General features: G+C 33.9%; 2 protein-coding genes and 1 long non-coding RNA gene across 3 annotated transcripts; 1 reads left to right on the top strand and 2 right to left on the bottom strand.

Moving 5' to 3' along the window:
- Nucleotides 1-7,447: 7,447 nt before the first annotated feature.
- Nucleotides 7,448-16,226, bottom strand: LOC133198683 (uncharacterized). Its single transcript, XR_009722544.1, has 3 exons — nt 16,141-16,226; nt 8,324-8,406; nt 7,448-7,684 (listed from the first exon to the last, which is right to left on the bottom strand). It is a non-coding gene; the product is annotated as an uncharacterized LOC133198683 (long non-coding RNA).
- LOC133199126 (uncharacterized) lies at nt 9,081-10,287 on the top strand. Its single transcript, XM_061334997.1, has 3 exons — nt 9,081-9,546; nt 9,686-9,810; nt 9,985-10,287. Exons 1-3 carry the CDS (start codon nt 9,081-9,083, stop codon nt 10,285-10,287), a joined length of 894 nt encoding a protein of 297 aa, XP_061190981.1.
- LOC133199124 (uncharacterized) lies at nt 11,456-14,866 on the bottom strand. Its single transcript, XM_061334996.1, has 4 exons — nt 14,455-14,866; nt 13,723-13,849; nt 13,363-13,527; nt 11,456-12,377 (listed from the first exon to the last, which is right to left on the bottom strand). The coding sequence occupies exons 1-4, from the start codon at nt 14,864-14,866 to the stop codon at nt 11,456-11,458; spliced, it is 1,626 nt and encodes a 541-aa protein (XP_061190980.1).
- Nucleotides 16,227-17,472: the final 1,246 nt, after the last annotated feature.

Genomic DNA, 17,472 nt, shown 5'->3' with positions numbered 1-17,472 from the left:
TCATCAGTGGGATATCACTAGACATGTCTAAATCCTTCAGTGAAGCAGAGCAATCGTCAAAAAAGTCCGGGGATGGTTCACTATCAGAACCTACATACAGTATGATTCCTACCCAAATATCATCTCCAGAAAATATCAGAATTGAAAAACAATAACTAAACCTACATGTATAACCGACGACCCTTCTAAGCAGCATCATGGTGATCATTATCCCACCCTACAATCCGTCGTATCAGGACCAATTCCAGTGTGTAGTGAGGATATACAATGAACTGCAGGAGTCAAATCCCTACTAAGCACTGACTTTCAAACGTCTCTAAAGAGCTGAACATCAAATATCATTTAGACCGAGGAACAAAACGCTACAAATGCTCTACAAGAAAAGAATCAACCACCTAGAGAATCATTTCTTAAAATAGATGAGCTGGAACAATATGGGCGCAGACCCTTATTCCGTGTGGCTGGCATCCATGAAGATGCAAACAAAAAACAACGGATAAAATCATCGATATAATTGGAGCAGCTGGCAGCCCCCCCCCCCCGCCCCCTTTAGCGGGAGGATATCATAGTCTAGCATAGCTGCAGAACTGTAGCTCTCTGCTTGAGAAAATTCGGACAAACAAAGCAGAGAGCTACAGATCCAAGCGTTGTAAAAACCTTCGATTTACGCCGCCGCTTTTTTGTCGCTCGCTTCGGCTATTATTTCTTGTATTTAATCTGTGCATATACTGGGATCTTTAATTATCTCACTCACACTCCCTATGGTGCCAACAATACTCTCTCTTTCAAGGGTTACAGGCTTCTCTCTGGTGTTCAGGACTGATACAGTCACTGCTCCCAAACTTGGGTCACAGAGAGACCTAGCTACGAAAAGACCCTTACTTGACAGGCTTTTAGTAGGTTCTATCAGTCCCAACCCATTCAGTGGTTTATCAACCCATGCTTGAAAAACATATTCTGATTTAGGAGGAATTGATACAGTCTCAGCAACTTGAATTCGAGCACAACTGTTTGTGTTACTCTTAAACAGCTTAAATTGGCCCAAAGATGTTTTCAAAACCTGCTTCTTTATGTTGATTGATGCATTGATGTCTTTTAGGAAATCCATCCCCAAAATATTTACATTGTCTAAATTTGCAACAATAAATTCTTGACAAAATTTCTTTCCCATAATTTCCAGATCAACATTGATTTTTCCATGAACATTTATCTCCCTTCCATCTGGAGAGGTGAGATAGATATTTGTTTTCTTGGGCTCAACACCAATAATTTCAAAAAGTTCTTTAGTGATGAAAGAAAAAGGGTTCCCTGTATCTATTAACATATTAAGAGGTCTTTGTTTAACATTAACCCTCAAATACAAGCAAGCTTTAGAGGCATTGCCTACTGACACTTTAACCCTATGTTCTGCAGGTTTTTCATCACTGACTGTATCATTCACACTGAGTGTAGATGACCGATTTTCTTGTTCGTTTTCTAATTGAGGGGCTGAGCTCACGGTCATAAGACCAGCCCTGTCTAGTTTTCCGAATTTTCACAGTGAGAGAGGGCACTGACTTTTTCTGTACTTTTCTGAGATTTACCCTCATCCCTTTGTTTGAAGTAACACCTACGTTCTACATGGCCAACTTTCCCACAATAATCACACACAATGTTTCGCACAAATTTTCTCTGATCATTCTCTCTTCCTCTATTAAATGGTTTGTACTGATTGGGGATTTGAGGAGATGGTTTGTTCTTGTTACTCTCACTCTCTAATTTCCCTTTAAATAATTTCTCCAACTTTTCATCTAACAGTCTGGACAACATACTCTCTAAATCCTCTTTCTCTTCATCTTTCTTGCTCTTTTGTTTAAATGCTAGGACTTTTTCACAATTTTCAGTTTCAGGACTACATATGGGCTTTCTGGTTTTAGGCCCTTCAATAGCTTCAAACTCTGAGGCATAGGAAATGGCCTGCTCTAAGGTTTGAGGATGTTTAAAAGTAATGTGTTTTTTCAGTTCATGATGTCCCAGTCCGTTAAGGTATTGGTCGATAACATGGATTTCTAGAGAAGAATTAGGCTCTTTGGGAAAAGCACGCTGTGCCAACCTTTTAAGGGCATACCCATATTGTGCCACTGTCTAATTTTTTCTATTTCTAAACTCACAACGAGCAACTATCTCTCTCTCTTGTGGATTGAATCTTTGGTTGAGTATTTGTGTGAGAGTGGTGTAATCTGTACACTGATGATATGTTAGCTCACTAAGCACTTTTTGTGCAGACCCTCTCAAACACATGATTAAGCGTTGTGCTTTCTCACTATCATTCCACCTATTCCAGTGTGCAACAAGTTCAAAATATGCCATGTAGTCTGTCCAGTCTGTGATGTTAGGGTCAAACATGTCTTGTTCAACTACTTTGTGCATGGTAGGTGGATATGTTTGTGTAGGCACAGAATAACTGGGATAACAGTTGGATTGAAAATCTGTCTGTGTGCTGTTTGTATGACCTGGGGTAAAACAGAATTCTGGACTTGAAGCTTGAAATGTTACATGCCTTGGATTTGCGTACCCAGACCTTCCCAAGTGAGAGGAAGCATTTAAGGTTGGATCAAATGCAGATCCAGCATTCCCTAATTGTGGGCTCTGGTTTTCATTTCTATACCCCACTCTACCAAATGTGTCTAAGAAGGATGGATCAGATACTGATCCAGTGTTCCCTACTCTTTGACCAAACATTTCATCTCTGTCTCTGTTTCTGGACTGTGTTAACCCAAACCTTGGATCATATGAGGATCTTGCGTCCCGTGATTCTGAAAATAATGGTCTATTGAAGTCACTGAACTTTGGTGTACTGTGAAGGTTTATATTTTGCTTCATAATGAAAATCTAAGTGTTCTTTTGGTTTTGTTTCTGAATACTTCTTTTCTACTAGTTTCTGAACTTTTCAAAACATCTTGTAAGCGCATTTCCAAATTTTTAATGGTTTCTGTAAGTTCAAATATTTCATTCTAATAAAGTGTCAGGAATAGGAGTAAAATATATGGATAATTATTTGATACCACTTTTAAAGCAGTGGAAAGCATTAAATACAAGAAATAATATCCGAAGCAAGCGACAAAAAAGCGGCTGCGTAAATCGAAGGTTTTTACAACGCTTGGATCTGTAGCTCTCTGCTTTGTCTGTCCGAATTTTCTCAAGCAGAGAGCTACAGTTCTGCAGCTAAGTCTAGCATCGCTTAGGAAAACGAGATGCCAATTGAACGCGGCCAAGGCAAATTACTGCCAGATTTGTGTCCGTCAACCTGAAATTGCATCTTGTGTATCCAGGAAAATTTGCCAATAAACATCTCACTGCTGATATCATCATTAACGAGTACTTGACACAATTCCGTGAAAAAGTTATATGCCCAGGCAGACAACTATGCCGAAACACAGGGATCAAGTTTGTGTCTTCTTCAAAAGGTCAGATGAAAGTGTATGATCTAAACAACCTAGTGCACTTTATTCACAAAGAGGCAGATCTTATACCATTCTGTCACGAGATGGAAATTCTGTAAAATGTGACCTGGACATGTGCCATACTTGTATGTGTATAAATTGAAAATAATATCCCGTCCTTTCTTTCACACCAGTTCTTTTTTGTTGACATGTTCAAAATGAACCGCATATGTTAATGTTTTGTGTTTGTCATTCCAAACTTTGAGGACCAACAACCTTCAACTCTAAGTATTGTTAAAACAACATCATAAACAACATATTGTGTGTAAAATGTAGGGTTTGTTTATATTTTCTATACATTATGCACCTGTATTGCGAACGATTGTTTATTTTCATTTTATATGTTTACTTTTTTCATCGTTTTTGTATTAATTTTTTTTTGTATGAAAATTAATGAAACTCCTAATTTCAATCGTCATGCTTTGCTTAACCCCACTACATCTAATTCCCTAAAACCATTTTCCCATTTTTACTTTTATTAAAATAGTAGTCTTTTGAACATATTTTGTCTTAATTTTTTTTTTCACAAAACAGTAGACAATGGGTAGCTCCATTTAACAATACCGTGCTGCAATTGGTCTTTTCTATGCCTTGTAGAGGTGTGTATAAATCTTATTTAATTTTTTTTGTGAATTTTAATGCACATTCTCTATAGTTTGATCAAAATATTCGTAGTATATACTAAACAGTGCGACATTTAACTCCGGACACGACATTTGTCCGGACTTTCGCCAACCACTTTTCCAAAGATATGTGGAAACCATTTATGTCATCTGATGGGATTTTTTAAAACTTAACACATGAACCAAAATTTACACCTGATTATCTTCTAGGTAAAAAGATATTACACCTGAAACCAAGAAATCCCATGGGATAATGGTGGGATTTTTTCTCCTAACCAATATCCCACCATTATTCTATGGGAGAAAAAGGTATTCTGTGGGATTTTTTCTCCCATAGAAGTTTGAAAATCCCATGAATGCTTTATAATGGGACAAAATCTCCCATATACTTGTATATAGAAGATAATCTCCCACCTCTTTATAAATGTGGGATTTATCCCATATTCATTACAAAATAGAAAAAAATTCTCCCATGGGATAAAGAAACAACAGTTTTAAACCAAATAAAGAAACTATTGAACAGTTTAACTACTATTAATTATTTATTTTCATTTAAGTTATGTGTTTCCTAAACCATTTTTTTTTTTAATTTCTTAAAATTAACCAATTTTGGGGTAATGTTTAATTTTTTCAATGATTAAAGATCAAAAAATCAAAAGTGGTTTTATCTCTATAACTTTCAGTTTATTTTTGTTTTTTTTTTTAAGTAAAAAGGCAATTTCCCTTGTATGTAGATTACCTTCTTTTATTCCTTGTATGTAAATTTTGAATGGGAAAAATAAAAAATGCAATTAAGAAAGAACAAATCTTTTTATGTTTATTTTCCTCCTAATCATTTAGGTTAATTTATTGCATAAGTGCCATTTGTCAAGCTTTACAACATGATCAGATCCATGCACGTTGTTAGATCTTTGCCTGTTTGCTGCACTAAACTGATAGGTTTCCAATTAAAAAATCACATGAAATTGGGTCGTATCAGTCACTCTGAGATTCTTAAGAGAGTTTTAAAACTTATTTAGACGCACAAACTGTAATAATTTACCTAATTTTTACTTTTAATTTTCTTTGTATGATCCTGATCATGCCTTGTTTTGTTCCAATGACAGCTGGAAATTATTTTACACATAACGAACCCGATCTGACAAATGAACAGAAAATAATGTTGAAAAAAATTCAACCATCTTCATTATGCACATTTACTGGTAGTTTGCATTAAAAATATTTAACAACCTTTTCACTAATTTCAAAACTTTCTACCTACACCTACTAAACATATCAAGACATTTTTGACAGTTCATTGAACCCGTTCAAAAATAAACATGATGAAAGGGCATGGATCCAGAAATATTTGCGGTGGTACTCTACTCATTGTTTCATATCATCCAGTAGAAAACAAGTTTTCCTTAGTTCTGTTACTTCTTTAATAAAAGCACTCTGCTGATCTTTTACTTGTTATTTTTTGGTACATATAATAACCATGCACCATTGACATGTATTCAACTGATAATAGCCAAGTCACCTTAGGCCATTGCAAGTTTCTTCTTTGTTAAACGTCAGCATGCACCTTGTTTTGGACACCCCATAACACATAAAATAAGAGGTCCAGGCCACAGTTAGTTAATGCTCACTGTTAATACCCACGCGGATGCAAATATAGCAGAATGATATTGGGTACATGTATTAAACTTTTACCTCAGCAATTTAAATAAGATGTTAGATCCGCACGCATACTCGCTAAACTGACTGTAGTGACTATGTGAGCGGATCTAACATCTAATTTTAACTAGATTGGTACTTAAGTGGCTTAAATTTATTCAACTTCTTTCAGGAAGATTTTCAATTTTCTTGTCATAAATGCATATTGTCAATTATTATGCTTCCTGTCAGTTTGTCTCTACATAACCCATACCCTACTATTCTTGCATAGTGTTCTAAGGATTTAAATAGCATAAGCATACTATGCCGAAATAGTGCACGACTTCATTTTCTGAAGAAAAACTGACTGCGCCCACGCCTGGGAGCGAACTCACAACCCCAAGATTGTCAGTCCGACGCGCTACCGATTACAACACAGACGCCGTTATAAATATCAATGTACTATAATATATATAAACTTAGTTTCAAATATTTTACACTTAAGTAGCTGCAGAACTGTAGCTCTCAGAAAAAATATATGTTGACAGACCAGAGAGCTACAGTGCCACCCATTGAAAAAACTGTATATTTATTGCGCACAAAAAAGTGCGCTCGGTTCTGAATTAATTCTTCGAAATTCTTACCTCAATTGAAAAAAAAGCTACATTTCAAAAAAGTCCTTACTCCTCTATAACTTTCATAGTTTACACTTGTACTAAGTGCGTTGGACCGAATTCTCGTGAAGACCAAAATGGCAGTATAAATAGGCAAAATTTTCAATGATTTCAATTTCAGGGCCAGGAGGGCTGTTAAAAACAATTATAAGGAATGTTTTATTGTGGAAACAGTGAAAGAATATGTTAGAAACACACGTTTAGTAATATTTTGAGATGACAGTTTTAAAAACACTGAGAAATAAATCGAGAAACAGCGCACAAAAAGTGCACAATAAATATACAGTTTTTTCTATGGGTGGCACTGTAGCTCTCCCGTCTGTCAATATATATTTTTTCAGAGAGCTACAGTTCTGCAGCTAACACTTAAGATGAAAAATAAACAAAATAATTCTTCTAAAATAGTTTCTTGCAATTGACCCCATCACTCAACTACTATTCTCTAAAACTATCTGTACATTATACCGAAAGCCTCCGGCTTGTGCACCATGTGTCAAACCCTGACTACTTTTTAAGAATAGTGCATGCAAAATACAACACTATTATATAAATATGCACACTTCATGAGTTCCCTGGTTCATTAAATAAAGGTACACATACCTTCATTTTACATTTAAGGACATACGCAAGATACCTTACCTACTGATAATTTTTCAAGATATTCTAAATTTAAACTTATAATACATGTACCATATAACATATTTTTAAACAAAAAATCAGCATGCATTTCCAGGGATTTTGAAAAGATATTAAAGTTTGAAAAATTTTGCATTATTCAAAGAAAAATGTACAAAAATTACAAAACATAAATTCCAGATTTTTTTTATCAAAATTGTTTTAGAAGAGATTTGCAAATCCATATATAGACAATAAAAATATTGCACACAGGTCCTTCATTTAGTGGAACTCTTCAACTCCAGGGAAGAACCCAATAAAGTGCAAACTACGTTGCGTATGACCTTAAATGCCCGTTTATATAAGAGAAAAATAAATTAAAGAACTTGTTCTAATTAAAATAATTAAAAAAAAAATCCTTATTTAAGCCTTTAAGTTTAATTTTTAATTAAGAAATTTGACAGATGAATAAGAAGAGTAATATACAATATAATACTTCTTAAATTAATTCTCTTGGTTCCATTCATTAGATTTTCAATATTCGAGTCAACACTCTATACATGAATGAATTATCAAAAGTTTTGTCCTTAAAGTTTTCAATGGATCCACAGATCATGAGGTGATGTCTCCTTTTATGTGTATGTATCTGTGTACACTGAAAAAAAAAAGTCGCTGTGTGATGAAAAGGATAAACCAGAAGTCTCTGATGAGACTGTAGCTCTCCTGGTCTATATGTATAACAAAGAAAAAGTAACACTTGGATTTGAAACTTTGCAACAGACAGCAATAAATAGAATTATGTATCTAAGTGTAGTCTACTTGTGTGCCACATTATATTGAAATCATACCAAAATTGTAGGTGGAGTAGCGTTTTAAAGGAATTTTACAGAAATTTCTATTTTTAGTAACCATGGCAGCACCGTTCATTGAAATGTACCTTAGTGCAGTCTAAGTTATATTGAAATCAGAATAAAACTGTAGGAGGAGTAGTGTTTTGAAAAATTACAAACAGATGGACAGCTAGACAGACAGACAACTAGACGCCATGGACAGACAGACAGACGGACAGCTAGACGGATGGACGAGGGACACCTTCCTATCCCATAAGCTCTTCTGGTCTCTGACCAGTAGAGCTAAAAAAAATATCAAATTTGATTTTTTTTCAATGTTAATGAAATAAAACTGCAAAATTAAATTGTAAATGGTTGGTTGCGTACTAATTATTCAAAGTAGTTTTTGTTGTATGGTTTGAAAAATTTTATTACTCATTCTCTCTATTTTCACAAAGAATTACCTTTGCATTTCTTGTATCTACAAGGGGGACAAATCTTCAAGTGGTACATGTACACTATATGTCAGCTACTATACCTTCATTTTCTGTTAAAGAAAAAAAATAGAATAAATCATACAATACCAATTACATGTATAATAACAAAGCATGGATGAATTTTTCACTAAAATTAGAAAATGAATTGAATATCGATTACTCAAATTTCTCGATCCAGCCAAAATGACTGACGCTAAAATTTACCCCTACTGAGGTCGAAGTATAAAAGTATAAATTATTTTTATCTATCAATATACCATAAATGAAACTTTGTGCATGTTCTGCATTCATTTACCAGTATCTGTATATAGTAGTTTTATGCCCTTGAGAATTTTTCATGATGTCATGCCATAATATTTCCATGTCTGTTTTTTTTTCTCTGTGGTAACTCTTTGAAAGTTAGCGGAATTGATTTCTTGATAATTCTATCGGAATGTAAATTAGGCAGGTCGATAGGTCAGGAGCTAAGAAGGCCTAATATGCATGAAAATCTCGTGCGCACCTGTCTCTGTGTCTGACGCTAAGGAGGCTAAATATGCATGTAAATCTCGTGCGACTACCTTTGTGTTTGACTTCAGTGGGTGAGGACTATTGAAATACTTTTTATTTCCACTCAAAAAGAGTTATTGCCCTTTGATCGCTCTTTAAAATCGGAGAGTGAAAACGGTACAAATCTCGCGAGATTTCCGGGACAAACATTCTAGACGTAGTCAATGACGCTGAAATGCCTGTTCGACATTGTATCGCTGTTGGCTGCACTGCCGATAGCAGGACAAGTACGGATTTAAGTTTTCACCAGCTCCCAAAAGTTGAGAGTGAGCTGAGGAAGTGGCTTAGTTTAATAAGGAGGGAGGGGTTGAGAGTAGATAGAACGAGTGATATACGGCATTACGTTGTATGCTCAAAACATTTTGTAGACACCCTACCAACTCCACAAAACCCTTATCCAACACTGTTTGCGTATAATAATTACAAAAAGTCAACCCCAAGAAAAACGAAGAACTCGAACTTAGGTAGAACTTCAACAAGCACCATAAGTCAAGATTGTCCAACCACCAAAAAAGTTAGACTTGTGAAATGTGATCCAAGTACTGATAAAACACAGATATGCTATCCCTATGTTGTGGGTGAATTGGACATCCCATTCATGGATTGTCTGGATATCAACAATAACAACAAAAGTCAACCAGGTATGTTGAATAAAAACTTAATATATAAGATATTTTAAATAAATACATTTATGATTACCTCTACCGTACATTTATTTATATTCAACATATACTTCACCAGGGTGTTCATGTTGTAAAACTACTTCCTTGTTTACTTTAGAGTTTGAATGTGACATTCAGTGCCAAAACACACAAGTACATCATGATCATCCTTATATCTGCTGTAGTCCAAAAAAGAAGTATAGTGGGGAACATGATCTATTGGAGAAAATTACACTTTTAGAGGTGAGTTGGCACTGACAAAATGTATTACTTGTCTATAATGCTGTCCTTTCTCAACCCTACTACCATGATGGATCATTCACACTACAACACAAACCTATCTTTAAAATATATATTCAATTTCTAAGCTACCAAATAACCATTGATACTTATACTGAAGGTTTGAATTTATACTAGGCTAGATGTGAGAAGCTAGAGAAAGAAAACAGGAAACTAAAAGAGGAGAATCAAGCACTCAAATCACGTAAAGTTGATTTCCGGGAGAACCTTATGGGGAAAATACTACATGATGACAACAACGTCAAGCATTTTCTGGGACTGCCTTCACTTAGTTTTCTCACATTTTTCCTTCAGTTTTTGGCCCCTTTTTATGACAAAGTTTCATTTTGGAAAGGAGCTGGGAGGTCAGGATCCAAAAAGTGGCAAGAAAAGATTCAAACAAAACCAGGGAAACAGAGAAAACTCACTATGAAGGAGTAGTTTGTCATGACCATGTTGAAACTAAGACTTGGTGTAGACAATACAACTCTTTCCGTTTTGTTTAATGTGTCAATTGGATATGTCTCAAACCTATTTAGCACATAGATAAATTTCCTAGCTCAAATTCTAGACCCTGTTATTAAGTGGCCAGATAGTGAAAAGATTCGAAAACACATGCCATTATCATTTAAGCTCAAGTACCCCAATACAACATCAATAATTGACTGCACAGAAGTGTTCATTCAAAAACCAAAAAATTGTTCTGCACAAGCAAGTACTTGGAGTAATTACAAGTCCCACAACACCCTGAAGGCACTGGTTGCTATTCAACCAAATGGAGCTTTTACTTTTGTTTCCAAATTCTGGAGTGGCAATGTCAGTGACCGAAAAATTACAGTTGACAGCAAATATATTGACCTCATTTCCCCAGGGGACGAGGTCATGGCAGACAGAGGATTCCAAATTAGAGATCTTCTTACCCTGAAAGGAGCATATTTGAATATGCCGCCTTTCACCAATGAGAGAAGAAATGGCAGAGGGAGAGTGCTAACATCAAAACAGATTATTGAGACTCGTAAAATTGCTTCACTACGTATCCATGTGGAACGAGCTATCCGCAGACTGAAATCTTTCAAAATGTTAGGAGGCATTCTCCCTCTGAAAATGAAAAATTTGTCATCTGCAATGCTTAGAGTAGCAGCAGCATTTTGCAACTTTATGCCACCTTTGTCAAAGAAATTTAAATGAAGGAAATTGTTTACTAGTATCATGGCAAATTATGTTCATTTTTATTATAGAAGAGTATTCGTTTTTATGCAGCATAAAATTTATGCTAGTAGATAACTTGCTAGTTTCATACATCTGAATCAATCCAGCTTTGTACTTATACTGTCATTGAGTACAAAAATGAAGTCAGTCAAAGTCTTTAGAGTGGTTTTAAAAATTGAAATATTGTTTGGAACATGTTATAAAAATAATGAAGTAAAATGGAGTGTATAAATAAATTCAAAGAACTTGATAAAGTTTCTTATGACAGAACAAAAAATATTGAAAATGAGTTGAAGTGACATACATCACCTTCAATTCTGCAAAGTATTACAATCTACAATAGTCAAGGTACCTGACTAAGGTATATATGATGTAGATACATTCTATGTACATGATATACTCAAACTAAGTTTGGCAAAACGTACTGCATATAAAAACTTTTAAGCTTTTCAGATAACAATTCCCAATCTGCTTTTGAGAAATGAATTCTCTCTACATAGATATCTTTTTGAGTAAACAAAACAAAATCACAATGTGAAAACTTGCATACTGCCATTTGACCAAGCATTTGGACATAAAATGGGGAGGACAGACTCTTTTTCAATTCATAATTTCCATTGACAATTGCACATGATGAATTTTTTGACATAGCAACCTGAGATGTTTCATTTCTTGAACTGTAAGGACACTTAATTTCAACAAGTCCTTTTCCACAACACTTGCATTCAGAAATGCCATCAGGGGATGCAGCGAAGAAAGGGAAATCTTTGTAAACATAGATTCCAGTCTCTGCACACTTGAATGAAGGGTGACAACTTGTCATGTGATCAACATATCTCTCTCGAGCGACAGATTCATTTCGTTTTCCGTATTCGACTGATTTTGAGGTGAAATGATACTGACCCATAATACTTCTTACAATGTAGTTGTCCGCTTTATCACCTCTGTAGTGAAAGGCATTGAAGAAGTTTGAAGCAGTCAGTCTACCTTTTCTCTGGTACTGCCACATAAGGTTGATGGATTGCCCTTTAGTGAATTCATTTACTTTTTTAACATAAGAATCATCTACTTTCAAATTTTCTTGACCATGCATTGACATTAAATCAATAATATTTTTAGGTGTGTCCTCAATACCCATAGACACATCATTGTCATCATCAGAATCTGACAATGTATACAAGGCCACTGCTAGTGTATTGCTCTTTTTGAGAACTTGAACAATATTCTTCTCCAAAGACTTTAAATCCAATGCTGATGACTTAAGTGGCAAATATCCAGAATCTTCCGACGGTCGTGGTCTATCTGGTTCATTCGTGTCAATCCTATAATCATTAGAAATATCAAATATATAAGTAATGTTAAAAATGCTTAGATAATGCACATTGTCACTACATATATTCCAAAATGGTTGTAAGATTGGGAGGGAGAGATTTTGACTTGATTTTAAAATATACCGGTACATATTAGACAGATAGAAAGTGGATTCAAGATATTCCCCTCTGAAGAAAAAGTACCCCTCAAAAGTGAAAAAGGGTTTAAACAAAAACCAAAAAAAAAAAAAAGGCAAAAAAATTGACAGTCATGAAGGAAAGGGATTTTACATAAATTCTTCATATAAAAACATCTAAACTGTTATTTTTTCATTTCACATGTATTTTTCTTCTAATCTATATAAATAACTCTTAACATTCGAAATTTAATAATATTCAATTTTTAATAACATGGATGAGAACCAAATTACAATTTATAAAAGATGATGTATGAATACATTTATTTTATTTTTTTCTTTGTGTTTCATATAGTCATCTTTTTTTTTCTTCATTTTCTTATTACTGTTGTTAAAGTATAATTCTAAATGACAAAAGATATAAAACAATTTCTCTTTTCTCAAAGGAGAACTATATTTCCCTGCACTAGCTCAAGTTTGCTGTGCCATGATGTCATATTCCATTATGGTGGAGATTAACATCAGTCCTCTATTCTATACAGTGCATACAAAGGCAGATTGGCTGCATGTCATATTTAATTTTAAAACATGTAAAGATATACATGGTCCATTTTCATCTGAGAAGATAAATATATAAAAGCAATGAAATAATACTTTTTGACATGCTTTGTATCATAACAAAACACAGGTGGCTGTGCTGACAAATTTTCATAACAATCTTAGGTGTGTTATTCAATTTGTCAACACAGCCATCCATGAAACAATGCATGGCAAAAAATATTAACTCAGTGTTAAATTGAATATGATACATCCACCAAACAGCATTCTTTGAGGAGAACTCGGTACAGTATGGCCAATACCTGATATCTAAGTCATGAACAGCCACTGGCCTGCATACTTTTCTTGGTTTATTCCAATATGCTGCAGTATCTGTGACTCCAATGGTACTTCGGTCTTCTATGGATGTGACGTGATCAATAATGCCAAATAGTAGGGCGACAACATGTTTGCAGGACCCATCCCCTCTGTTTAAGATTATTTCTTACAATTATATTTTTGTGTAGAATAAAAATAAATCAGTTCACTTCAACTTTGCTTGTATACACATATTTAATATTCACAAAAAACTTAAAAGCAGAAGTCTCATAAAATTTAATCAAACTTTTAGCACAATCAAGAAAATAACATTTCAAATGTGAGAAGAAGAAATTGAAACTTACGCAACACATGTGCATTCTGCTGAAAATATGTGTCCAGACTTTTCAACCAGAATCCACGGGATATAGGGATCACTGGACTGCCGTGTTTCAGGAACACACTTTCCCTTGATAAAACACATATCATCACCTAAAATTTAAATTGTAAACAAAATTTTCAAAAACATTCTTATTTGCTGTAATTCTAAATAAATAAAATTTAGGAATGGAGTTATATTTAAGTATAACGTCAAGTGCCTGTGAGACATACTTGTTTGTTTCTTAGGCACAAAAAAAAATCCAAAAAAATATTTGATATACCGTACATACAATCTGGTGACAGCAGATGGTTAAATGTTGATGAGATATGCATGGTTGGTGAAAGTTCATGGACATGGATGGAAGGATGATGGTGATGACATGATGATTAAACAAGTAGCAAAGGATTGTAGTACAAAAAATGCTTGATTTTATAACCAAGTCAAATTATGTACTTCAACCAGTAGCCACTATAATCTAAAGCTAGCAGTAAAAAATCCTAATGTCAATTCTAAAAAAAAAAAAAAGACTTGACTCTGAAAATACCAAATATTACATAATATTTATTATCTGTATTTACAAATTTAGGTGAATTAGATTAATCTGGTAATTGCACACACCTTCCCGACGAAAAAATCACTTTAACAAAACAGAAGAAATATTTCATACTCATCTTATCAATAAACGTTACACAATGCAGTATTCATGTAAGCCTACCTAACAGAGCCATGACGACATCATAAATGTGACCAGAGCAATGAAGCTTATATCCACTGTCGGATTTCCTGTTCCGTAAGCGTTCTTCAGACCACCCACAGTAGTTTTGAAGAAAAGATGACACGTCAAAGGCATCTATAGAGGGAATAATGGCAAGATTCGGAGTCCAAGCGATGCTACCATCATGATATGGGTGTGGATATGTTTTTCCACGAACCGTTCGTCTGCTAATGGAGGCCTGTATATCACCATCATAATGACCGATATGTGGCAAATTTAACGCCTCTGCTCCCTCGCATAAATCAACCAAGTCTTGCTTATTTCTATTAGAAAACGGAATACCTTTCGATTTCAATATATTCTTCAGATCGGTGCACTGTAAACTCTGATAATTTACAGAGTTAGACGCCATCACAGCCAAATTTTGTCCCAGGGGACCCTACTAAACGCGCCTCTAATTTGAAGAGTGCCGTAATGGAAATATCAAGTATTGGCATGGGAGTCCTTGTGTAATTTAAATCTATGTCTACATTAACATTGCAGGTTATCCTGCAACATTCACGAGAATGCGGTCTTTATTTCTTAAACATCCAATATCCTATCAATTCTAATAAAAAATCATATTATTAGTAATAAAGCTAGAACTTTTTTTTATTTCATTTCCAATTAATAGAAAAAATATTTTTACAAATAAATATGTAAAATAAAAAAGTCCTAGCATTTTTGTCTTTTATAATTTACTTACACATAAGCATCTACATGATGTATATTTTTTCCCCTCAAAAGAACATGAACATAACTTAATAATGATATTCCTAAGTATGTATTCATGGTATAAAAAATGAGTTTAGCAGTATAAAGATTGATTTTTCACTCAAAGTTTTAAGACTGTTTTTCAGAGATTAAAAAAAAAAAAACATTGATTATATCAATAATCATGTGGGTACATGTCCTATGTAAACTTCAGAGGATCAACCAATTTTCTAACAGAGAATTAGTAATTTGATATTTGGATACTTCCAAACAATATAAGTAGGAGTTTTGCGGGTTATTAATTATGTCCATCATGACATGTACTATAAGCACTGACCCCCATATCTCAAAATTTATCTTGACACCAAAAAAAAAAAAAAAAAAAAAAAAAAAGTACTTGCAACACATGCAATGTTTGTTAATCCCTAGTACACTACAGTAGTAGGATACTTTTAACCATGTCTGAGAGAAGATAATTAATTTTCTAATCAGTAATGCTGATGACTGTGATCAAGATACTTATAAACTGTAACTTGCAAATTACAGACAAATTTAGACATGACAGTATAATTTTTTAAGTACAATCATCAGCTAGTGTACACATTGAGAATATTCGAACGAACGAATACTAGCCTACAACGTTGTCATTGAGGAAATTCGAACGAAAGAATAATATTCCGATGTGTATAATTTTCTGACGATTATTTACTTTATTAACTTGTATAATGTACTACTGAATAACCCCATCGACTGCTAGCTCTGCAAACACTTTACAGTGACAGAAATTCATAAGATTGTTTCATCAGTTAACGAGGAATCAGGATGATCTATAGATCTTTAGACTTCAAAAAAAAAAAAAAGAATCTATGAGCCATGTATTAACATGCTTTAAATGAAATAAATAACAAATTCAATAATTCTAGATCTACTTACAAAAATAGAGCAGGTCTTCGTCATAATTTTGTTTACAAACATCATGTGGAAATTCCAATATCCTCATAATAATCTTGTCGCCGTTTTTTTTTCTTTGGTTGGTATTGGGTAATTCTAGGAATATAATGCATCCGTCTGCACAGATTTTTTAAGAAGTGAATCCATAGATAGAATATTACTGCTTCTTTTTATTTATTGGTTTATCTTTTTTAAATTTAAACAATGCATAGTTCACGAGAAAACAAAGAAATGAAATAAATTATCAGGCCTATTTTTTTTCAGATTTTTTTTTTGTTGTTGTTGTAAATACTGCCATGGGTAATAATGGTAATTAAAATGCCCAATACCAAAAATATTAACATTTTATATAAATGGGACATCATCATGATCATTGAGAACATGATAAGAAGGAGGAGGGGTAGTGGACGGGTGGGTAGTCTCTCTGTATCTCTAAAATAAAAATTAATGTTTCCCTTGAAAAGTCAAGAAAATTTTATTTGCATGGTCAGTGGGATATTCAGTACAAGTTTAAAAGTCCAGTCAGTACATAGCCTCAATAAAGCCCCTTCTTCTTCTTTTAATTCACGACATTTTGATATATTGTTAACTTTCTATGATGTTCAAATTGTATCATTCACCAACCATCCTTCATGTGATAATCAATAGTAACCTATAAATTTTTGTCACTTCATATCCCATTTTTGTGAAACGTAGAATGAAAAATCAAAAGCTATACGAGCATTCATTTTACTTTCATAAACATGATTCAAGTTTATATGTTTATATGTTCGAATTTTTTGACAAACGTTTGTTTGTATCATCTGTCCTTAAGGGGGGGGGGGGGGGTATGCAATTTTATATTAATTGTTTGCTATCAATTATGAACGATGTAAAATTGTTTGGATTTAATTTTTAAATTGAAAATGAAAAAAAAATTATGACTTAATCCAAAGGTTTAGTAAAAGCATGGAGTTTGTTTTTCATGAATTTCTATTGTAGATTCATTTGTTAAATCGACTTGTTGTGTGTTAATATCCCTTGTGTATGTTTTGTTAGTTCCAAGCAAATTGTGACAGTTTTGCTACCTGGGGAAAACAAAAGACTCTTAAATGCCTCTAGGTATATACATACATGTATCATACCCAATGGAGATCTGGGGTGAAGACATTGGTTTCTTGGAAGTTAGCAAGGGGAGGGGGGGGGGGTAGGTTTAACAGCAGACTTAAGTTGCTTTATTAGTATTCAAACATTTACTGCAAGATTAAGAAAAACAGGTAATACAACAGAAGTTGATTATTTTTCTGTGAAATCAAACTCAGATGACAAATATCA

This window comes from Saccostrea echinata, unplaced genomic scaffold (assembly GCF_033153115.1).
Source record: "Saccostrea echinata isolate AGI-Se365-2 ecotype Australia unplaced genomic scaffold, CSIRO_AGI_Sech_v1 ptg000033l, whole genome shotgun sequence".
Taxonomy (NCBI): Eukaryota; Metazoa; Mollusca; class Bivalvia; order Ostreida; family Ostreidae; genus Saccostrea; species Saccostrea echinata.
This window is presented reverse-complemented; position numbering and strand designations above follow the sequence as displayed.